This window comes from Vigna angularis, chromosome 4, assembly GCF_016808095.1.
Source record: "Vigna angularis cultivar LongXiaoDou No.4 chromosome 4, ASM1680809v1, whole genome shotgun sequence".
Taxonomy (NCBI): domain Eukaryota; kingdom Viridiplantae; phylum Streptophyta; class Magnoliopsida; order Fabales; family Fabaceae; genus Vigna; species Vigna angularis.
The window spans coordinates 2,422,169-2,446,578 of NC_068973.1; the positions used below are offsets into that span (position 1 = coordinate 2,422,169).

A 24,410-nucleotide genomic window follows, 5' to 3' on the forward strand; every position below is an offset into this window, starting at 1 on the left:
CAACTACTTTAGAGACATTAGAAGCAGAAATAAGTCCATTGGAATTGGTTGAAAAGTCAGAAACATTAGCAAACAGTAAGAAATTGTCAGCAATTTGTAGAAATGAATGTGGTGTAGTATTTGAAGTACGATTGAAAGGATGAAGATAGGGATATTGTGAGGGTTAAACAGTCACTGACAGAGAAAGAAAGAAATTTGAGGGGGAAGTGGAAAACAAGTCATTAGAGTGATATTTCAACTCATTAAACACAACATGAATAGAAACAATAATAATACTTTGACACAGTTTTTATTTTTAACATTTATTTGATACGGTATGAGACCCATTTTTACTGAATTTATAGATCATCACAGTATACAATTTTAAAATTTAATGACTGAAATGAATGTTTTTGCCACGTTAGGGTGTCAAGGTACCGCTAGCTTTGTGAGAACTTGAATATCCTAAACTTAAACACTCATGATACTTAAAATCTAGTTTGTGTTTATTATAGGGTGAAGAAAAGAATAATAAGAGCAACCAAAAATACTCAAAGTTATTACATGGAGACTAGTTAAACAAAACAATAAATGGAAACTTTAAATGGTAATGAGGTATTGGATAATTTGTTCAAATCAAGCTTTTAGAACTGACCCTCTTAACATGGCCTTTGTTATGGTTCAATCATTAAACTCTATGATCCAGGAGTTCAAGTTGCTGACTCTTGTGTGGAACTCATTCCTACATTGTAATAATAACCCCTTTTTTAATCTCAATTCGTTTAAATTCGCGAATGACATCGTAAGTAAGAAAGTTCAAACACATCAATAAACTCTATCAAAATTAAGACTTTTAATGTATGTTGCATTGCTTTCATTATCCCCGAAATTCAAAGAAAAAACGCGTTTTCTGGCATATGAGGTCAACTACGCGGAATGAGCCGTACACGAAATAGCTTGTGATATTAAATGGCTTAGTTACATCAGAGCTGGTCTGAGAGTCACTGTTTCTTATTTCTCTGTCTATCCTGGAATGCTTTTTATATCAAATTTGCAGGCTATTGGAGTTTTCTGCTAATCAAAACTCCATCGTTAAGTTTTCTCTCCAGGCTCATAAGCTTAGAGAATAAACATGAGTTTTCGATTTCCTCCTCCTTCTGACGATTTTAACGATTTTCAGACTCAAGCGCAAAACGAGTTTGACCATTTTATGGAATGGACAGTAATAGCGTCTATTGGTAAGATCATAGCTAAACCTTATGCATTTGTATCGTAAGTCTTAAATTTATTTGTCTCTCAATTTGAAGTAAGTTTATTTTTAGTCTCCCTAATCTAAATTTAATGTATCAGTTTTTACAGATTTCGATTATGCACTCTAGAAATTATGAGTGGTTCACATGCATCCTTATCTTCAAATATCCTATCACATTTGTTCTACTCTCTGTAGTATTCATTCATGACGGGTTGAGAAATTACTTAGTTTTGCTTTTGGTTGTGAAATGAGATTGGACCCTCTAATGATTCAGTTCAAGTTCACCTCGATTAAATTTTTAGTGGGACATCTTTAACTTTTTATATTTGAATCTTCAATTCTTTATAATGGAGTGTTAATTTTCCCATACAATGAAAAGGGCAAATCCTGTGGCAAAGTTCTGGTACAATGAAAAGTTGATAGCCTATACAGAAACATGTTACATATTCTCATTTTCCCACAAGACTTGTGGTTCATTAGAAAAGTTAATTTTGTCTTTTATTTGAATTTTCAGCTTCTGGAGTGGTGGGACTCGTAGCTATTATAGCAATAGTATATGCCATAATTCAATGCTTAAAGAAGGCAGGAGATGCAATTCCCGCATACGCCCAGCTTGGTAGCACAGAGAATGATCATAAAGCATCAAATTCATTTCCTTCAACCAGAGAAATGGAAGTAGTAATAGAACCAGCTTCTACAGTTCAAAATTCGAAAACTGAGTTTGCAACGATGGAAAGATTCCTGAGCAACATCACCAAGGAGAAACCCATCAGATTCTCTCCTGAGGAACTGGATATAATTACATGGAACTACTCAACCATATTGGGTTCAGGTGCTTTTGGGGTTGTCTACAAAGGAATATTGTCCAATGGAGAAGATGTGGCTGTCAAAGTAATCAACAGTTTGGACATGGAAATGGAAGAGCAACTAAAAGCAGAAGTTGGAACCCTAGGAAGAACATACCATGTCAATCTGGTGAGGCTTTATGGCTTCTGCTTCCACCGTGACAAGAGAGCTCTTGTTTATGAGTATGTAGAAAATGGGTCTTTGGACAAGCACTTGTTTGGCAGCAAGAATCAAGACATTGAGTTGGGAAAGCTTCTTGAGATTGCAATTGGAACAGCAAAAGGAATTGCTTATTTACATGAAGAGTGTCAAAAGAGAATAATTCATTATGATATTAAACCAGAGAATGTTCTTCTTGACATGAAGTTGGAACCAAAGGTTGCAGATTTTGGCCTAGCTAAGCTTTGCAGCAGAGAAAATAACGTTTCAGTAAACACACACTTTAGAGGAACAAGGGGATATGCTGCACCAGAAATGTGGAAGCCTTTTCCAGTGACTCACAAGTGTGACGTTTATAGTTTTGGTATTCTCCTGTTTGAAATGGTTGGGAGGAGAAGGCATTTTGATGATAACTACAGAGAATCACAACAGTGGCTTCCACAATGGACATGGGATATGTTTGAGAATAATGAGTTATCTGTGATGCTTTCATTTTGTGGAATTGAGGAGAAAGACAAGGAGAAAGGTGAGAGAATGTCAAAGGTGGCTCTGTGGTGTGTTCAGTATTCACCTGATGATAGACCTCTTATGAGTACTGTGGTGAAGATGCTTGAGGGTGAAATTGAAATTTCTCCACCTCCATTTCCCTTCCAAAACCTGGTGTCTGTTAAGCCAAACCTCACTCAAAAAGAAAGTAGTACTGAAGATTCAGATGCTACCCAGTCATGGGAAACAACTTCAAACCCGGAATATGGCTCCAAAATCAAGCGCAATACATTTGAGATCGAAGAACTTCCTTAGTTGTATCATAACAGTACCGAGATTATTGTACATTCAAAGAGCATTTTTTTAGCTTTGTTGAATTTACAACTACGAGCTACATTCTGCAATAACCCAATTTGTTGCCTAAACTAAAACCTCCAAACTCTGTATCAGTTTTGTCAGTTCATTATGCAGAGGAGGAAGGGAGTGAAAGCTTTGTACTTTATGGAAGGAGTGAAAATAGGAATGCGTTAATCATAGTTGCTACTCTTTGTAATCTTTGTTAACACTAACATCCAAATTGAACTGACATATTATAGGAGTAGCGTACCATGATACACTCAATGAATTTTGAGTAGCGGTACCACGAAAAGATTAATAAATTTCATATTCATTTGACACGGTAATGTATCCATTTTAATATTATTTTAAAATGTGTGGTCCCACAGCATGAATTAGAATGAGGATAATTATGTCATTTTGCAGATAAGTTTATTTTTGTTTTCCATTTTAAGATTTCATTCACTCACTTTCTGTTATAGATTTAATGAATTGAAAAATATTTTAATTGATAAAAAGGAAAGATTATTATTATTTATATTTATTATTATACTTATATTATTATATTATTTATTATTATTATTTATAACTAGTTTTTTTGTTATTATTTATATGATTGGTAGTATTATTATTTATTTATTTTATTATTATTATTATTATTATTTAATTCATTATATTTTATTTTAATCAATTAGATTTATTTGTTTAATAATTATGAAATTAGTTTATAATATAAATTATTATAAAAGTAAAAAAGAAAAGAACATACTTTCCCCGCAATTGTTCCCATATGAGAGGGAAAAGTTGAATGAAGAATTTGTTCTTATTTTTCGTAATACGTTGTCTAGTTTTTTCAACTTTCCTTGCATTTCTTAGTTTGCAAAGTCTCTGTTGCCGAAAACAAAGGCAGCATACAAGATCAGATAAAAATGTATTAAGTGCTTTTTCATATTTTTTAAATTTCTTTATATAATGTATTAAAAATTTCTTTATGTAGTAAGAAATATAAAAGGTATTTTTTGTTGTTTGCGATAGATATATTTAATATATTCATTACTAATATTTTTTATGTATAAAATGAGAAATACATATAAACTTACTAAACCATCCTGCTCTATTCTATTATCACCAAAAACAAAAATGAAAAGGACAATGAAACATATATCAGAAAAGAAATATCTGATAACTTAATGAAGAAATGCAGAAGTTCCATTCTCAGGTAGAGGCCAATTCAATGTCTGGAATGTCATATACAATGCCTGGTTCAGTTACCATGAAAGAAGAACTGGTAGTGATACTTGTATTTACATCAGTTCCGGATGCATGGACAGAATAATTACCCCTAAAAGTTCCTTCTATCATGTGCTGAAACGGGTTACATGGTTTAGAAATTTCTACTGAACCTTCCAACATTTTCACCACATCACTCATAATTGGCCTTGTTTCTGGCCTATACTGAACACAAAACAAAGCTACCTTCACCATTCTTTCTGCCATTTTCTTATGCCTCTCCTCAATCTTACAAGCATTCATTAACACTTCCAATTCTCCAGCCTCAAATCTTTTCCAAGCCAATACTGGAAACCACTCTTCGCTTTGGGGAAGGTTAATGTCAAGGTTTCTTCTCCTGCCAAAGATTTCGAATAACAGCATTCCAAAGCTATAAACATCACACTTGTGAGTCACAGGAAATGGCATCCAAAGCTCAGGTGCAGCATAACCAGGAGTCCCCCTTCCTCCTGTCATTGTTATATGAGTATTGTCCCTGTTGCAGAGTTTAGCTAATCCAAAATCAGCTACTTTTGGATTGAAGTTCTTGTCCAACAGAATATTTCCAGGTTTTATGTCATAGTGGACTATTCTGTGTTCACAATCTTCATGCAAGTATGCAATGCCTCTGGCTGTTCCAACTGCAATCTCATGAAGCTTTTCGTATCCTAGAGTCTTGTTTTCGTGAAACAGATACTTGTCAAGAGATCCATTCCTCATATACTCATAAACCAGTGCTATCAGGTCTTTCTCAAAGCAAAATCCATACAACTTAACAAGGTTGAAATGGTGAACTTTTCCAATTGTACCCACTTCTGCCATAAACTGTTCCTTAATTCTCTTATCAGAATTTGCACGCAGAACCTTCACAGCCACTGTTGTTCCGTCCCTTAAATTTCCTTTATAAACTTCTCCAAAACCTCCTGACCCCAATGATGTAGAATAATTATCTGTTGCAACCCTTAGCAGCTCACCAGTAAACCTGATTGGCTTTTCTCTTTCCATGTTCCTCAAAATATTCTCAATGTGGACAAAATTCATTTCCAACAATCCATCAGTTTCTCTTTTGGGAGCTTTACAAAAACAAAACAGGCAGAGAATCACGAACCACACCAACAAAACTGCAACACCAACACCTCAGAAATTTAGTGAAAATCAATTAAAACCAATATACAAGAAGAAAACAAATAAATATATATATATATATATATATATATATATATATATATGTATGTATGTATAAATGTATATATCGTGTTTGAATCCTACCAGCTACACCTATGAGACCCCCAGCGTCCATGTTTGATTTATGAGAAAAATCAGATGTGAAAATGAATATATGTAATGATTATTATCATTCTATATTACAGGGTCCCTATATCCATGGATATTCTATTCTTGATTGAATAAGCTGGCTATCAATCTTAATTACAAGCCGGCTTAAAATTAATATGTTTGAATTGAATAACGACAAACACTATGTTTAGAATTTCCATTTTCCTAGCACCATCCTCCTAGGGTGTTGGTAATTATATATAAAGGTCAAAGGATGAGGAAGTTCATGATTTCCTTTCGTACATACTAATGTCATGTATGGAGTAAACCACATTTTGTTATCCACTCAATTGAGTATTTGACAAGGAACTCCGTGACGGAGAAATCTAAAAGATGACAACGACCAATAAGAGAGTTTATTCTTCATTATTTTTATTTAACATCAATCTGTCGGAAAAGTTTACTTAATCTGTTGCTTCCTAGCAACCCACTTTCCTGAGAAACTCTTTACCACTTCTTGCTTATTACAGAAAACAAGAAGCTATATCATAACAAGCCCTGAAACTTTGTTCGAATTGTCTATAACTTTTTTAATATTGGCATAACACAAAAACCATAAATCTAAGCAAAGCAAATGATAACCATGCATATGCTGCAGTCCAAGAGCTATACCCAACTTGGCAGGGGAAAATGTGTTTTAATCCAACTTTATCCAACATCTTAACGCTCAAACTGTACTACCTCTACATTAGGCTTGTTGCAGATCCTATATATAATCCTCAGCCATGTTAAGATTGTATTTGGAAATCTTCAAAATTAAGACATACAGTTCAAAAAGTATAAGCACGATTGCTTATAGCATGAAACAACAAAATATACTATAACAAGATTAGAAATAAAATAACTTCAGAATCGAATACAAATTTTGATATATGCGTAGATAAACATAAGAGGCCCTTTTCTTCTTTGCTTCCCTCAATATACAACTTTTCAACTCCAAATAGTTTAGAGGCAAAAAGAAAAGAGCTTTTCATGACAGAAAAAAAAGGGCACGTATATGTACATGGATACATTTGAAACTAATCAGCACAAATGAAAGTATTTTACAACTCAACTCATCATGTAGCTATAAATAATTTGCATCACACATTGCTAGAGGCTAATTCAATGCCGTACTTTCTCATAATAGGAGTAGCACATACAATGCTGGAGCTTGTTACCATAACAGAAGAACCAGATGAAATACTTGCTGTGTTATAGGTCTGTGATATTGGAACTGGATGAGCAATGGTAATCCCACCCATGAAGTGCTGAAAAGGGTTGTCAGGTTCTGGAACTTCCACTGAACCTTCCAGCATTTTCACCACAACACTCATTATTGGCCTTATTTCTGGCCTATACTGAACACACCACAAAGCTATCTTAATCATTCTTTCTGCAATCTTCTTATCTTTCTCCTCTATCCCACAGGCTGTCATCAACTCCCCCAATTGTCCAGTATCAAATTTTTCCCAAACCCATATTGGAAACCACTCTTGGCTTTCAGCAAGTTTAATATCAATGTTTCTTCTTCTGCCTATGATTTCAAACAGCAGCATGCCAAAACTATAAACATCACACTTGTGAGTTATGGGAAAGGGCATCCAAAGCTCAGGTGCAGCATAACCTGGAGTTCCTCTGCCTCCAGTCATGGTTATATGAGTATTGTCCCTGTTGGAGAGTTTGGCTAAACCAAAATCAGCAACTTTAGGATTGAAATTCCTATCCAAGAGAATATTTCCTGGTTTTATGTCGTAATGGATTATTCTGTGTTGGCACTCCTCATGCAAATAAGCAATGCCTCTAGCTGTTCCCACTGCAATCTCATGAAGCTTTTCATATCCTAAGGTCTTCTTTTCGTGGAACAAATACCTATCAAGAGAGCCATTACCCATGTACTCATACACCAGTGCTATCAGGTTTTTTTCAAAGCAAAATCCATAGAGTCTAACAAGATTGAAATGATGAATTCTGCCAATCGTTCCCACTTCTGCCATAAACTGCTCCTCGATTTTCTTGTCTGAAGCCCCTCGCAGAACCTTCACTGCAACAATAGTCCCATTACTGAAAATTCCCTTATAAACTGTTCCAAAACCTCCTGACCCCAACAAGTTAGAGTAGTTATCAGTTGCAATCCTTAGTTGTTGATCAGTGAATCTGATTGGCTTCTCCCTTTCCATGTCGTTAAGAAATTTATTTATAGTCAGAGTCAGAAATTTTGGACCAGAAAATACTGATCTATCATTCTTCTGATTTCTTTTTCTGCACACACAGATCAAAATACCTATCTTCACCAAAATCACCACTGCAAAATGTTAATGTATAATTAGAAATCCTGTGACCAAAGCTCGGAAAACCACCACTGAACATAATTAAATTCGTTGAATAAAAAATACCACCATTAAAATCTTACCAACTATGATCATAACCTCAATTACTGCAGCAGTTGACATTTGACAAGATAACAATTCAAACTACCAAAGTGATGTGCAGGAATTGTTTGAAAGAAAGAAACATAGTAGTTAAATTTATATGTAAAATATCATGCATTTATCCACTATAAGACAGTTAACTTTCAAAAATTAATATCGGCCAAAGAACGGAAGCAAGTCACCTGAATTTTATTTAATTTTTATTATGAAAGCTACAATATTTTCATCAATGCCACTGAAGCTACCATTGGACTTCAAATTCTTTGTTGAGTTATTTGTATTATCACTCTCCTGATGTTGACCTTCCCAAATGGACACTAATAAGTTATCATCAATGAATGTAGTCTTGATTGTTGATTTGGCGAATATTATATGGCTATATAGAATGAGCTTTGTACAAAATTATAGTACAAACAAAATCTCTTAAGACAAATACTACGTTCCAATTTTCTATCATATACCATTCTCCTAGGCTACCTATAATGGGTAATATTCATTTTATGTTTGTGGAATATTCTACTCCACGAAATAACGACATATTAACAGTAACATATGATAAATTATAATTAGCCAAAAGAGATCAGAGCGACTAATGAAGCCAGTTAGAATTTTCATAACACTGTCAGATGCTTTAAAAGCAAGTACAATTTTCACAAAAAAGTTTGTTACAAATGTGATGGGTGTATATTTTTATGAGAGGTGTTTATTGGGAGAGATGTTATATATATTTGGCAGTTTAACACATGCAAGATATTTGACACTAGTCTTAACCCAAAATCTTAAATCAATAGATTTATTAGTCTTTCATCTTATATAATGTTTAACTTTATCTTTTCTACTTAATGTAAAACTTTGACTCACATTTAGATTATTGAAAATAATCTCCCCTTAAGGATGAGTCCTTTCATATGGTTTATTTCCCCTCAGTTATGACCTATTTATGCTCTTGTGGTTAAAAGTGATGTCAAATGTCTTATGTGAAATTAAACTCAAGTCATATATAAATAATCTCTTCCTAATAACCTCATATAAAAATATAAACACATAAGTGGTATTTGAGTCAATGATTTGGATTAACTGACTTATATAGTTATAACAACAACAATATCATAATGAGGTATAAATATGACCACTTAGATCGTTATAACAACAATAACACCATAACCACAAGGGTATAAGTTGGTCATCGTACACCTAAGAAAAAATATACCATATGAAAGGAACTCACATTTAAGGAAAGATTGTAGAAATAAATTGAGTCAAAGTCCTGTTGGGTCTACCAAGGAGGGGGTTCACCGGGGAGACACAATACTAATGAGATACGAGTCCAACCATATAAAGGATTGACATCACTCTCTACCCAAAACCTTAACACAATGGGTTAATGGGTCTTTCACCTTTGTATACTGCTCTACTTTCTCATTTCTATCCAATGTGGCTCCTCATCGAAAAATTGTTGCAAATGTTAATTCAATATCTAATTACTAATCAATATTTTTTATTAATAATTGATGTTTAGCTTTGTGTAGTCCAAGTATCCATTGGAGTATCACCAACTTGTATTAAAATAGACAAGTTGGACAGTTATAAAGTGAGAATGTTATACATCAATAAACTTTTTGTCTTAACTTTTTCTTTGGATAAAAAACTATGTTGCAAGCTAATGTTATTGGTATGATAAGAACTAAATAAACTGGGAAACTGTTTCAAAGTTTGATTGCTATGATATGTAGGTCAGAGGACATTCATCCATTAGCAGGTGTAGTTGCCAAAAAAGAAATTCTTTCATTTGCATGGAGAAAAGGCTAACATATTGCTTCACTTGTATACAGACATAGCAGTTCATTCATAAAAAGTTCAGAGGCAAATTGAAAAGAACATTATGGTAAAAAAAAAAACAAATAGTACACATGAACAGTTATTTTCAACAGAATAAAGAAGAAGAAAGGAAAATATTTTATACATCGCTTAACCTATGAAATGGTCCATCAAGTAGTAGCCTGTACAATGCTAGAGTCAGTTACAACAACAGAAGAGCCACCAGTATCTGTTGTATGAGCAGGGAAATTCCCATCCATAAATTGCTGAAATGGGTTCAAAGGTTTTGGAATTTCCACTGAACCTTCCAACATTTTTACCACATCACTCATCAGAGGCCTTGAATGAGGCCTATACTGAACACACGACAGAGCAACATTAACCATTCTCTGAGCTAGCTCCCCATCTTTCTCCTCTATCCCACATGATACTATCAACTCCTCCAACTCTCCACCATCAATTTTTTTCCATACAAACATTGGAAACCACTCCTGACTTTCAACAGCTTCAACATCAAGGTTTCTCCTCCTGCCTATGATTTCAAACAACAACATTCCAAAGCTGTAAACATCACACTTGTGAGTCACAGGAAAATTTGGCATCCAGAGTTCAGGTGCAGCATAACCAGGAGTTCCCCTTCCCCTTGTCATGGTTAGATGAGTATTTTCCCTATTGCAAAGCTTGGCTAAACCAAAATCAGCCACTTTAGGATTGAAGCTTCCATCCAATAGAATATTTCCTGGTTTGATGTCATAATGTATTATTCTTTGTTGGCACTCTTCATGCAAATAAGCAATGCCTTTGGCTGTTCCAACTGCAACCTCATGAAGCCTTTCAAATCCTATGACATTGTTTTGGTTAAAAAGATACTTGTCAAGAGAACCATTCCCCATGTATTCATAAACCAGTGCTATCAAGTTTCTCTCGAAGCAAAACCCATATAGCCGAACCAGATTGAAGTGATGAATTTTGCCAATTGTTCCCACTTCAGCCATAAACTGCTCCTCGTTTCTCTTGTCTGAACGCCCATGCAGAACCTTCACAGCCACAATGGTTCCATCGCTAAAAATTCCCTTATAGACTGATCCAAAACCTCCTGACCCCAACAAGTAAGAGTAGTTATCAGTTGCAATTCTTAGATGTTGGTCAGTGAACCTGATTGGCTTCTCCCTTTCCATATCATTCAAAAATCTATCCATAGCAAGTGTCATAAATCGTGACTCTGGAGTAAGCACTCCTGGGGGGCATTTGAATTGTAGCCATATCAATATACAGAATAACACAAAAAAGACCCCTGCGATGCGATATTTTAGCAAAGTTCAGTCAGAAACTGTAATCTGTGTGCCAGTATTCAGGCTTAATCAACAAACTAATACACAATAGAAGTATGAAAACAACAACATATCACAAGTTAAAATCATACCGATGATGATTATAAGAATGATTGACATGAAAGAAGAGATGAGTTGGGAGGAGTAGAATGATAGAGAGGAACAAGTAAGAAGAAAAAGAAAGAGTAATGTAATTTATATGCACAAGTCTTGGCATTATTGAAACAAGGAACCACGTGGCCGTTCCACCATTTAGATGTGACGTGATGCCGGCATATCTTATGAACTACTTTGATGCCGAAATTCATCATTGATTGATTGAGTTATGCCCCGAATGGACCAAATACTACGTCTTAGATGTCTACTTTCTTAATACCATTCCTGGTTTGTTTGTTGTATTAGTGAAACGCATTTGTAGTTCATAGAACCTTCACTCGTAATTATTGGGGACATATTCAAGAGAAAGCATGATCTAACATCCTATTTGGCTGCAAGGAACTACTTATTTGAAAAGCTTTTTACAAAGTTGTTTTCTCGAAAGTGAACTTGTATTTCTAATGAAGTATGAAATGGGAAAAAGGGATGGAAGTGGGGAATGATATAGAGGAAGGAAGAATCATTTAAATTCCATGGTCCGAGTATCAGAAACTTGATTTCACAATGAAGGAACGGTGTTCCTCTAGCTATGGAATTTACCTGAGGCAAAAAATTAAAAATAAAAAAATAAATAGTTGAGGTAATAGGGGTGGATTGAGTACAACATAGAGGAGGGATGTGGTAGAAAATGGGAATGCAAAGAAATTGATACATAAATTAAAGGTTGACATGGAAAAAGTGATATTGTAGCAACGATATAAAGTATGGTTGTGTAGTTCGATTTATGTATTATAATAAATAGAGTGTACTGGCCACAAATCGTGTATTAGGGCGCTATAAATACTATTTTGTGTACTTTTGATTTTAAAAATGCATAATTATAGTAAGCAATGCGCAATTAGTCTTCTTTTCTAATTAACTGGCAATGGAGGCAGGAAAATTTTTTCTATTTTGAAATTCCGCAGAAAATTTAAAAAGAGTAAGGTATCATGTCCGATTCAATTTCGGAAGTGACTTCATGTCCTACCCGTTTGTACCCTTAGATGGATTGGTCTGACTTTGGATTTAACTGCTAAAAGTACTCATTCACATAAGAGACCTAAAACTACATTTTAGGAGAAAAACATTATTTATAAAAAAAAATATTCAAAAACTAAATTTATTTAATATATAAATCAAAAACAAACTTTTTATACAGAATATAAAAAATTATAAAAATAACTAATACATAAAATTAAACTGATACTTCATTACCCTTCATAAGGTATATTGTAACAACGTTCAGATATAATATCGTACTAATCACCCTCAGAACGTCACCCTATTTCTTCATGCACCCCATAAATAAAAGCTACCGGACCGTAACAAGGAGAGGTGATTGCTGTCCTGGAAAAAAAAATCCGCAAACTGTGTTTGTATTCAGGAAAATAATTTCCAGAAGGGTTAGGGTGCAGAAAGGAAAACGATGGAGGTGCAGGAAGTAATTCCCTTAAGGTTCCAGTATACTGTTAAGTAGCCCAAAATATTACAGTGAGAACATTAGTTCCAAGCTTAATAGAAAATAATGATTTCCTTGGGTAAAATTAATTTCTAGCACAATATCCGTAAAATATAAAGAAATGTTTAATATTTTATATTTCAGATCTTTTTTTAATCATTTTTTTAACATCATTGTGAGAAAAATATGAACCACATAAATCCTTACTAACTTTTAACTCCTCTAAGACCGTTAACCTAAAAGATATTAGGATTTGTTTGGTTCACTTTAACTAAAACTATATTTATTTATCAAGGCACACAGAATATTCACAGCAGCACCATGAAAAACACAATAATTTGGTAAAACATACAACCAGAAAAATAATACACCATACAAATGTTACCATACTCCATATTATAACATAAAGAAAAATAAGTACAAACTGCAGGGTCCCCTACCTTATACACCTGTTTGCAGTGTCACAGACCATTACAACAAATTATGACCATGTCAGCAGACCTGTTCAAAAGCATAAAACAGTAGAGACTTCCATTACATACACAGACCTCATTATATTACTATAAACATGACATTTCTTCTTTTTTTCTATCCTTTGTCATGGTTCAAATTACATAAGTTGAACATAGCAACAGATGGGAAAATCAAGTGAGCTACAACCTAATATATTACCTACGTGTAATCAGACACTATCAATCTATTCAGGAAGAATAATTCATTGTGCATACTGAAGGGCAAAGTCTCACACAACCTCAAAAAAACCAAACATGGTATTGTGTCACTCATTGAAAAGTTCTCGAGCCAGAACCAACCCTAATATAAAATGCAACGTAGAAACAACTAAATACACAAATGTTCTGACCAGAGCAGTGCTTGTCAAGAGTTTTCAGTGACCAACACAAACATTTTCCGCCTTAAAATGATTTCATGATTTTAGCATTCCCCTCACAGCAGCATGCCCGTTTATTGACTGAATTTAGATGACAGAACTTGCCAAGGAAAGTTCATGGAGCTCACTTAGCATCCATTCTTCCCCAGTTTGACCACCTAGTACAATAGCTCTTGTCCCTCCAACAACACATGTACTATGTCCCCAAGCAAATCTTGGAGGGCGACCAGGTACATTTAGGATTCTCCATGTAGGCTTCTCGTCAGTCGGGTCTAGTATGTAAAGCTGGGAAGCAGAATGAAGGCCTGCAACAGACCCACCAAATATCAGAATTCTCCCACCTGGAAGGGTCACAGCCACATGATCAAGTCTAGGAGGGGGAGCTATGCCTCCTGGATTTCCAGCACCTGGCATTCCACTCCCCGTTACACACCTCCAACATGGCTCCTCCTCACTTAAATCCATTGTGAATACATCACTAGAGCGAAATCGCAAGGGCCCACTCTTGGCCAGACCCCCAAACATCAGTATTTTCCTACCACCATAAACAGATAGTGTGTGACCCAGTCGCGAAGGTGGAGTCCATGCTACTGGTATCTCTCTCCAGACAGGCTTCTCCATTGAAAGATCAAGAAGGAAAGTATCACTCAAGAGTACACCAGAGTCAGCGCAGCCACCAGAAACTATCAACTTAGTACCATCAAGTGTACAGGAGCTATGCCAAGATCTCGGAAGTGGAGGTGCCAGTCCAGAGATTTCACGCCATGTTGGAGGCTTTGCATCCAGGTCCAGAACAAACACATCATTGAGCAAGCCCTGCCTTCCACATCCTCCAAATACAACCAAACGAGAATCATTAACACAAGAAAGTGTGTGGCCCCACCGACCAGGGGGAGGAGAACTCACCTGGACATGTTGCCACTCAGGATTACTTGAATTCAGATCCAGTACAAAGGTATCATTCATAGGTTGCATGTTAACCCCTTCACCACCAAATAAGACAACCCTATTACCAACTGCACAAGCACTAAAATTACATCGTGAAGGTTCAACAGCACCTCCAACAGTCAGTTTCCTCCATGCTGCTGCTTCAAGGGTGGTCAGTTCTCTTGCCAGCCGACCCCATCCAAGTCTCCTTGCACCAGGCACAGTCTCTAAAACACGTGTAGTCTCACTGCCCCATGCATTTTGACACACCATTCTCCAAAGATCTTCATTTTTTGTTAGCTCATACAATCGCCTACAAACAGAACCAACTGATGCAATATCTCTTGGGGTTAAGCGAGAAAGTATCTTGAGAGACAATACCTCATCACTTAACTGCAATATCCCACAAAGTCCACGAGTAACATTTCGGTCCCCTACTGGAAGAGGATTCAATGAGGAAAGCACAGATTGAAACCGATCTGATGATTTTGTAGATTCCTTAATCGTAGAACCCGGAAGGGGACCAAGATCAATGTTTGCCTCTGTGAAGAACTGGATTCCAATGACATGAGTTATCTCATCATCTCCATATATAGGTGTCAGACGCAATCTGTTCATAAGTGGAGATCCATCTTTCCTAAAGTTCAGCAACTCACCTTGGAATTCAACCCCTTCGTCAAGGCATCTTCTAATCTCTGAAACAACAGTTGAGTCCACCAATGGATGCCTTCTCTTAGCAAATGGACCTCGACACTGCAAGAATCGGCTGCAAAATACTTTAAATGATTAGAACAAAGCCACATTGAATTAGAAACTTAGCAGTAGAGACTCAGCAAACACATGTCATTAAGGGCCGGTATGTATTCCTTATTTTCTTATATTGCATGTTCTTTTGCCTTCTTTTTTCCCCCTTGCGTAGTGCACATGTTACTCATTCTACTTCCTCAAGCAAATTGCTTCAATTTAATACAATACAGATACAGGTTATAAGCCAGGTCTTTCTACACGAGACACTAATGCACATCAGTCCCAATGAGCTATATCCCCAGTGTAGAGTCAAATGAAGTGATATTTTAACACCCCAGCTTAGCCATTCTTAGCATGTTTATGCAAGCATATCACATAATACTTGCTGGGACGATAAGAGTGAGGAAATCAATCTCCGAATAATAATTATCAAGAAACTACGTCCATTTCTTAGCTTTGAATCTTGAGATTCACCTTAATGATAAAGCATAAGACAAGATAAACCCAACAGTTATAAATATCCACATCCTCATCACAATAAAAACATTAAAAAGAAAAAATCACAATAGTGAACTAACATTCTTAGCAAAATTCTAATGACTTCTGTTAGTCTTGAAACCTAGCCCCCAAATCACTGGCATTGAAAGAAATTATGAAATGAAAAACCAAAATATGCCCTTCCAGTAATTTATCATAATTATCATTATACCATATAGCTATATTTGCATTGCTGCTCTCACCTAAACAGACCAGAAGTCAATCCAGAGTGTAGACTAGTAATCCATCCATACTTAAACCATTTCCATTTTCAAATTAAACCATCAAAGCATCAAATTTAAGTGTTTTCTTATTCATCATTAAACCTATCAACCACCCTAAATTCTCTAAGAGTTAGCCAGTCAGAAGCTTAAATTGAGACACTTCTTTCCTGCATCACCTCATTGGAAATAACAAGGCTCTTTTCTTTGATCAACACACTTCCCCCATCTAAAAACTTACTCACAAGTGGCTGTCAACATAAAAATGTCAATTAAAGACAGCAAGAGTTCTCTCTCGTAGTTACAATGAATATAATTGTCCAATTTACTCTACAAATGTTGCCGAAATATTTGAACACAAATTCATAATACACTGCACTGCATACATAACAAATCATTCACTTATCAGGATAAAAGCTTATTCAATAATGTGTTCAGCTAAAACATCTTATAATATAGATAAAATAATAGTGTACTAGATAGAAAGAGAAGCAGTTCATAAAGATATAAACTGTATATTTCACAAATTTTAACTTCCAAATGCATTTGATCTTTAGCATTATTCACAAATTTTACCTATCATTGCTATAAGCACTGGCCACTGAAAGCTGGGAAACCAAAGCCATGAAAGCATCCAATTTTAACAATTTTTGCTAAAAAAATGTTTATTTTCTTTACATGAGATAAATGAGGGAAAACAACTGTGGGTAAGACATCCTACTATACAAAAGACAGTAGAAATTACATTAGAGATTGTTAATCTCTAGGGAAGAGAGAAACACTAAGCTAAAACAGAGTCTTTTTAAGACAACACGGGTGTTTTATTTAGTTGAGAAAAAGGAATCAATACAATAAATAGAAGAGATTTATATTAAAAAAATGATATGGAAATAAATAAAAATGTTACTAATAATACATAGATATTCCTAAATATGTAGGATCAACACCTTATTTGCATAAACTATAACAATATATATAGGATCAACTACTTATTTCTATAATTATGACAATATTCCTTATTATATAGGATCAGCTCCAAATTTCTATAATTATAACACTTCCTATTAAGTTAGAGCACATAGGTCGTATGTGCCCAGCTTACTGCAAATACAATATATCACCAGTCCTCCTAGAAAATTGGTGAATATGTTAGTCAACAGTTCATTAAAGTTGAGAAATCTAACAGTGATGTCTTCAAACTCCAGCATTTTTTTCCTAGAAAATGATTGTCTAACTCAATATATTTGGTTCTCTCAAGAAAGACAGGATTAAAGGCAATGTGTAATGTTGCATGGTAAAATATACACGGTGCATGTGAAAACTTTCTTCAAATTTAAGCTCTTTGAAGAGTTGTTTTAGCCATATCAGCTCACAAATGACTATTGTAATTACCATGTATTTTGCTTCTGCACTTGACCTTGTTACAATATTTTGTTTCTTACTTCTCTATGATAATAAATTACCACTAACCACGACACAATATCCTAAAATGGAACGTCTATGGCTTGGTGACCCTGTCCAGTAATCATAAGAATACCCAACTAGTTGAGTATTTCTCTTATCTTCATAAATGAAGCCTTCTCCATAAGCCTTCTTCATAATATATAAATAAGTATAAACTGTATCTTAAAAACTAAGTTTTAAGGTTAAGTTAGACTTAGAATTCACTTTATAAGACATATGTCCATATATCAACTTATATTTAATGATTGAAGCGAAACGATGGGAAAACATGCAAATTACAATCAATGGGGGCAAGTTAAGAGTAATCATTCGACCAACCCTCAAAAGTCATCCCTAAACCCAAAAAAACCGCCAATTTAGAAGAATCATAAAGTCTAATATCCCCCCATTCCAATTTCTTCCTCTAAACACCAAATCACACAACTCTGAACCTGTCCCTCTCAATAAACTACACACATTTCCAAGATGAAAAATTATGAGCATTTTGTAATGCCCAGAATCATTTGCAAAAATGTTCAAGAACCCCATTATGAGTCCCTAGGTTCCAATTGTAATCTAAATCTGGTAGAAATCAGGTGTCTTAGTTGAGTGGCTTACAGGGTTGTGAGAGAGTGATGATAAGATGATGAGGCTCGGGTTTGTAGGTGATTGAGCATTCAACATTTAATGGTAATCCAAGGTTTTTAGCAACAAATTCTAAATTTTCGGATGAGATAACAAAGAAAAGAAGAATTAAGAAAATACTTCTGTAAAGTTTTACTGAATTACAAACATGGACCCAAGGAATAAAGAGAGACTCCTCCTTCCAAAGGATTCCCATCACAAAGTGTTTTCCTTATTTATAATAATACACTTAACCCTATGTTCCCAAATGTTAAATAAAAATGCCTCTCCTTCTACCTTTTCTCCTATTATAGCTATGCCTTTGCCCCTAACAACTTCAAACTAACTAATTTGGTAACTATCGTGACCAGTGTTATTAGTATCATACAATTTGTGAAACAATAAACATAATTCGAGCTGGTGGAAAACGAATCAGTAAGTGGATCATTTTGGTGCTTAAATCAGACCTGAATCGCAACCAAGAGATGATTCGCACAATTATACCATAGGTACATCACATCCTAACAAGACTGGTTCATGCACAAACCAACTCTGAAACCCTGAACGATCCTTCGCTAAAACAATAGTAACTTTCCCTCCAATGAGATCTAGGGTTGCCCAATGCATGTTCACGGTTTTATGATTCCACTAATTCTTTTTCATGTTGCTGGTTTTTCAAGTTTTCACATTTCTGTTTTTCTTTCCCCTGCGTCCCAAAAACAGGTGCCCATAAATTGCTTATATCTTCTCTTTGTTAGCAGATTCTTGCTTTCTTCTAAAACTTCATGTGTTAGTGGTCCCCTCTCCCTAAAATCTGACTAGTGGATGCTAACACACACGAGTGCATACACACACATAAATGTAAGTATATATGTTTTGACTTTTGATGTGCTTCTCTATGTTACATTGCTTCTATTGTTATATATTTGGTTATTCAGCCTGAATATGTGCTTTATATGTCCTCGTTAAAAGTTATATATGCTATGTTCTTATTATTGATCATGATTCTTATATTCCACAAAATGATAGGATTCATGATTTGGAATATCATCCTTCCAATTCAAAATTTGAATCCCAATTATATCACCATGATCTTTGTTAAGAAATGGATTTTAAACTTAACTCAACTCCACAAAATCGGCTTGTAAGGTGAGGTTTGCACCCACTTATATATTATAAATTGGCTTTATCTCTATTCGATGTGGGACTTCCAACATACCTAGACATTAATGGGTGGTCTGATAGCGACCCGATAGCAGGTGGAATAATATGTCTAACAAACAACAAATCTTGTTAGGATAAGCTCTAACCTGACTCTGATACCATGTTAAGAAGTAGACTTTTAAACCTAACTAAACCCCAAAAAACTAACTTGTAAGGTGAGGTTTGCACCACTTAGATATTATAAATTGACCTTATCTCTAGTCGATGTAGGACTTCCAACAATCTTAACTAGGACAAAAATAAAACATTCAAAGAAATCCATTTTTGAGTGTAGAGGTTATCGCCTTAAATAGCACAAACCAGAAGTGGACACTTTCTTGGAGAGCAAAGTGGTGACTATAGAAAAAGACACAGTTTTGGCAAGTACTCCCAGGGGATTATTACTCACAATTGGAGTGCAGGTGCCCAAAATGATGTTGATAATCTTTCACAAAACGTGTCTACTTTATATTGGCCAGTGTGACCAGGGAATTATTACTTATAAGTGGTACAAATTGTACATAAGAACATTCCTTAAATTAGCTCCAATCTAGTTTTGGTTCTTCTTGTTCCATCTATTAAACCATAGTGGCACTTCTACTTAGATATGAAATGCAACCGCTCCCCAACTTGTGATGAGTGCATGAATTAAAAAACAAGTAGGAGGCTTGAGGATAGAATGTAATTCTTTTTTTTTATTGGGCCTATATTAGACTTTTGTAATTGTTTCTATTTTTTTTTAAATAGAGACTTTTATGGAAATTATTTTTGTGTTAGCCAATTAGAGGGTTAAGGAAGGGAAGTGTTTATATAATCCCTTCCCACCACACACTCTACATAAGGAAAGCTCGTGTACTCACTTTGACAACTTAAATAATAAAAGTATGTAAGTTCATATTTTGAGTGTGTCGCATCTCAAATGGGGAGCCGCCCCTCCTTTGCTTGTCCTAGAGTGGCATTCCATAGCTTATCTCTTGGGTGGCGTTAGTGGTTAATCAAAGTTTAGAAAGTAAGAGTGTTTTCTCTCTTAGGAGTTCTTATCTTGTGAGCTAGGTGACAAGTGGCAATTCTCCATGTTTGCTTATCTCATGGGATTGAGTGGCACAAAGATCTTCCTAATTCCTAGCATTATATTGATTTTTTCCATTTTCTTGATTATTTGGTGGAAATTGTCAGGAACAATTTGTATTCATCGATCGGAGGTTAGATCTTTATCACCTTGTCTCCTTCAGAAGATTGTTGATTAGTAAAAATGTCATAGTATTTCAGCTATCCTCGCGACCTTCAACCATCCTAAGGGATCTTCATGGCCCCTTACACAGGAAATTCATTTTGGAATATGCTCTAACCATAAAAGCTCCACCCCCATGTGTGAATTTTATTTTATTTTTCTGTTTTTTGGACCTCCTGTATGTCCCCAATTACCATTGGTTGTTTCTCCTACTGATCCTTCAACTGTTCCTCCAATGATCACAGAAAGCTCAGTCACCTTTCTTCCTGTATATATTGCCTAGCTACCTATGCTCCATGAAGTCATCTTACTAAGTTATGTGTCACTCATGTTGTCGCCTCATACCAAGTTGTTAACCTTCATATAGATCAAGTCACAACCCAAGACAAGCAAGAATCTTTACAGCAACCTATGGCAAAAGAAAGAAGACAACTTGTCCTTGACAATGTTCCTCCAAAGATTGACACAAGTTTTTTTCTGAAAATAATTTGTCAAGAATATATTCCAATCAGGTCTACCCATTAAAAGGCTACAAAAATATTCCTTATAAATAGGATCATGACATGACTAACAATTATCCTAATTGATAAAACCTTTAACAGACATTGAAAGCTTTAACTGTAGAAATTGAATACAGCCCACCATTTGAGCATGTATCCCCAGTTTAAGGCCCTATCTCATCCGTGGCTAACAGTTACTCATCACTTCATGTATCAGATTTACATACTCAATATATCATATTTGCCATCCCATTTGAAGTTCAAGAACACTGAGGGTAAGAGTCCTGTTTTCTTAGGGGAGAGGAAGTTTTTAATGTAAATATAAATAGGAAAAGAATATTAGTTGGTTAGTTAGTCAAATAATCTAAATTAGAATTTTAGTTGGGAAGATTACTGTGAATAAAGATTATAAAGATTTGTTCAATATAGCGAAAACTATGTATGGAATTAATTTTCTTTATGTTGAATATACACATAGGATACTAAATTTATAATAGAAAAAATATGGACTAAGTCCAAAATACAAATAAAGAATAATAATAAACTAACTAAAGATAAAAGTTAAGATATTTATTTAAAATATCTAATAATTTAATATATCTAACTAGATTATTATTGTATATTTTAACCATTGGAAAGATATAATAATAAAAGTACTTATTGATCTCTCAGTTTCTCTCTTGTATCTCTATCCTCTCTGTTCTGTTCTTCATCCCTTTTCTCCTCTTTCTTTCTCTCTATTTCTGTTTCTTTCTCTTTCCAACATAAACCTCATATCAGCTACCTTCATGCTGTCTAGGTTTTGTACAATTCAAACTACTTTTTCCATATTACAGCCTACTTGCAATATAACATATCCGATCAAAGAACAGTGGCATCGGACAAGCCTTTAGCTAGAATAATTATCAATAGCTAAGAGCAACTAGAAAACGGGCATTTCAGCAGTCAGTTTCAATTTCCAAAACCAAGCACACACTTGCAATACAATGTGAGACATAAGAATAAATTGCATAACCGTATTCCCGAACATATGCATTTAAGATAATGCCACAAAATATCTGACTAATCAATAATTATAGACAAAATTTTATATATGAAAGAGGTTCCGGTAAATATCTACTAATTCTTATTCTTAGCTAAGTGAAATGCTTTCAATCCTACAGAACAAAAATCCCAGCACTAATAACTCCAATTCAAACTATAGGAAATAAAAAAACAAACCAGCAGTGGCACTTTGGATAACCACTTATTCTTCAGCCTTTCCTCAGGTTGTGCTTCTTTATTTTCTCCAGTTGAATTTATTTCCCATAAAAAGAGAGAAAATTTCAAGAGAATAAATTCCCAGACTTTCTTTTCATGATAAATTTTAGAAGGAAACACCTCTCGTTATGTTGAGAAAGATTTGGAAAAGTCTGCAGCGGAGACACTCATCATATACACTATAATCTAAAAGAAAAGGAATAATAAATTTTAGGCTGGTCCTAATCATGTTTGACACACTTTGTTCCTCATATGGCAAATTAACCAAAACAGCAGTTCCCTAGCCTGAATGGATTGTTGATTCATGTTTTTAACAACTATGTACGTGGTATAATGATTTCTTTAATGCAGACCATATAATTCGAAACTCACCACTTTCAATACCAATTTAATTCCCCAATGCCTAACCTGAACCAGTTCTCCACCGTAGAACAACAGAATGCAGCACTCAACACAAAAGTTACCACAATTGAAAGAAATACCAAACAGGAACAAGTTCACTCAGTGATTAAATTACTATTTCACGACAAACAAATCCAAATCCCTTCATAAACCCCGAACTCGCACAACACAATTCCAAATTCGAGTGACTACAGCATTCAGTACGATGAGCATCACATTACATCCCGCCGTAACATCCCTCAGTCTAAGTTCCAACGATTTCCTAGGGTTTCGAAGGAGAGCGAAAATGCGAACCAAAAACCTAAACCTAAGGAGGAGAAATATCGAGAGAGGCACTAACCAGTTGCGACCGAGCACTTCTTCTGCGCGGTAGCCAGTGACCATCTCGAAAACGGCGTTGACGTATATGATAGGGTGGTCGGGCTCGAGCGCATCGGTGACGACGAAGCCGCAGGGGGCGGTTTGGAGGATGGGAAAGGGGAGGGGCCCGACGACGTCGTCATCGTCGTCGTTGAGGAGGAAGGAAGCGGCGTCGTCGTCGCCGCTGAGATCAGAATTGCTGTCCCACTCCATTGAAGGGAAACGGAATCGCGGCAGACGTTGAAGTTCATCCCATGGGGCGCGCGTGGAGAAGGGAGCGGTGAGAATCGGAGAGAGAGTGTATGAGAAATTATGGTTGAAGGAGCGTTGCGTTGGTTAGTCGGTGTTGTTGAGAGTATGGAAGAGTGGAATTCGATGATGAGATTGAGAAGGCATAAAACGAGTGGCGAGCAATTAAGCTAAGGGGTGAGTTGAGGTTGTTCCAGAAAAAGAAAGTAGATGACGCTGTTCTTTTTATTTTTTGGTTTACTTAATTTTCTAGCACTGTTTTAGGGAGATGTTTCTTGGATTAAGATTTTTTAGAAAATGTTGATAATTGTCAGAAAAAATAAAATGGTACAAAAATCTTGTGGATTTTAAGCAAAAATATAAAAATATTGTACATTTAAAAAACTTTTATACTAATAAATTAAAAGATTTAAAATAATTATGAATTTATAAGATTTGAAAAATGTTTAGAAGTTTTAAAATATATTTAAAATTATAAAAATCAATAAAATTATAGTTTAGATAAGAAGAAAGTAAACTCAATACTTTTTTTCATCTTTTTTTAGTTATTTTGTTGAATTTCAAGAAAGTAAACTCAATGAGTAATAAATAGTACACCCGAATACTTTTAGAGAATAAATAGTTTGATGAGTAGCAATTAAAGAAAGAGAATTTGGAAAGTCTCCTTCAGAAGAATTATTTGATAGTTCAAGTGATATTTATATATCATACTAGAATGTCTCATTAAATCTGTCAAATTCTTCATGAAAAACACCTTGGAATTTATATCTTTTTTAATGAGACTTTGTATAAATTATGCAAAATCTTAACTTAAAACTATCACATTTTGTTTTCATCCTTAACAAAATTCAGTTATTATAATTTATTTATCTTTCTCAAGTTGATTCAATATTAACATAAATTTGCCTTTATGTTGCTTATCTTCTTTGTTTATTAAAATCAAATAGATATTTGATTTTAAGTTTCCAACTTCCAATGGTCATTAATTTTAAATCCCTTTC

The 24,410-nt window shown here is 34.9% G+C and overlaps 5 protein-coding genes across 6 annotated transcripts; 1 reads left to right on the top strand and 4 right to left on the bottom strand.

Annotated features, from left to right (window-relative positions):
• The first annotated feature begins 259 nt into the window (after positions 1 to 259).
• LOC108330109 (LEAF RUST 10 DISEASE-RESISTANCE LOCUS RECEPTOR-LIKE PROTEIN KINASE-like 2.2) lies at positions 260 to 3,258 on the top strand. Its single transcript, XM_017564608.2, has 2 exons — positions 260 to 1,217; positions 1,746 to 3,258. Exons 1-2 carry the CDS (start codon positions 1,112 to 1,114, stop codon positions 3,035 to 3,037), a joined length of 1,398 nt encoding a protein of 465 aa, XP_017420097.1. The 5' UTR covers positions 260 to 1,111; the 3' UTR covers positions 3,038 to 3,258.
• Positions 3,259 to 4,273: 1,015 nt separating this feature from the next.
• LOC108330133 (G-type lectin S-receptor-like serine/threonine-protein kinase At1g34300) lies at positions 4,274 to 5,332 on the bottom strand. Its single transcript, XM_017564644.2, has one exon. It carries the CDS (start codon positions 5,330 to 5,332, stop codon positions 4,274 to 4,276), a length of 1,059 nt encoding a protein of 352 aa, XP_017420133.2.
• Positions 5,281 to 8,094, bottom strand: LOC108330134 (G-type lectin S-receptor-like serine/threonine-protein kinase At1g34300). The gene is made up of 3 exons (XM_017564645.2): positions 8,055 to 8,094; positions 6,779 to 7,946; positions 5,281 to 5,448 (listed from the first exon to the last, which is right to left on the bottom strand). Exons 1-3 carry the CDS (start codon positions 8,092 to 8,094, stop codon positions 5,403 to 5,405), a joined length of 1,254 nt encoding a protein of 417 aa, XP_017420134.2. The 3' UTR covers positions 5,281 to 5,402.
• Positions 7,806 to 12,375, bottom strand: LOC108331326 (rust resistance kinase Lr10). Its single transcript, XM_052876321.1, has 2 exons — positions 10,037 to 12,375; positions 7,806 to 7,946 (listed from the first exon to the last, which is right to left on the bottom strand). The coding sequence occupies exon 1, from the start codon at positions 11,100 to 11,102 to the stop codon at positions 10,062 to 10,064; it is 1,041 nt and encodes a 346-aa protein (XP_052732281.1). The 5' UTR covers positions 11,103 to 12,375; the 3' UTR covers positions 7,806 to 7,946; positions 10,037 to 10,061.
• Positions 12,376 to 13,182: 807 nt separating this feature from the next.
• On the bottom strand, positions 13,183 to 23,619 carry LOC108331542 (adagio protein 1). Of its 2 annotated transcripts, XM_052876320.1 has the most exons (3): positions 23,141 to 23,619; positions 15,289 to 15,398; positions 13,183 to 15,184 (listed from the first exon to the last, which is right to left on the bottom strand). In XM_052876320.1, the coding sequence occupies exons 1-3, from the start codon at positions 23,409 to 23,411 to the stop codon at positions 13,793 to 13,795; spliced, it is 1,773 nt and encodes a 590-aa protein (XP_052732280.1). In that variant the 5' UTR covers positions 23,412 to 23,619; the 3' UTR covers positions 13,183 to 13,792. The 2 variants fall into 2 exon arrangements, with proteins under 2 accessions (XP_052732280.1, XP_017421779.1); XM_017566290.2 differs by having other exon boundaries at positions 13,183 to 15,398; positions 23,141 to 23,617.
• Between the last annotated feature and the right edge of the window lie 791 nt (positions 23,620 to 24,410).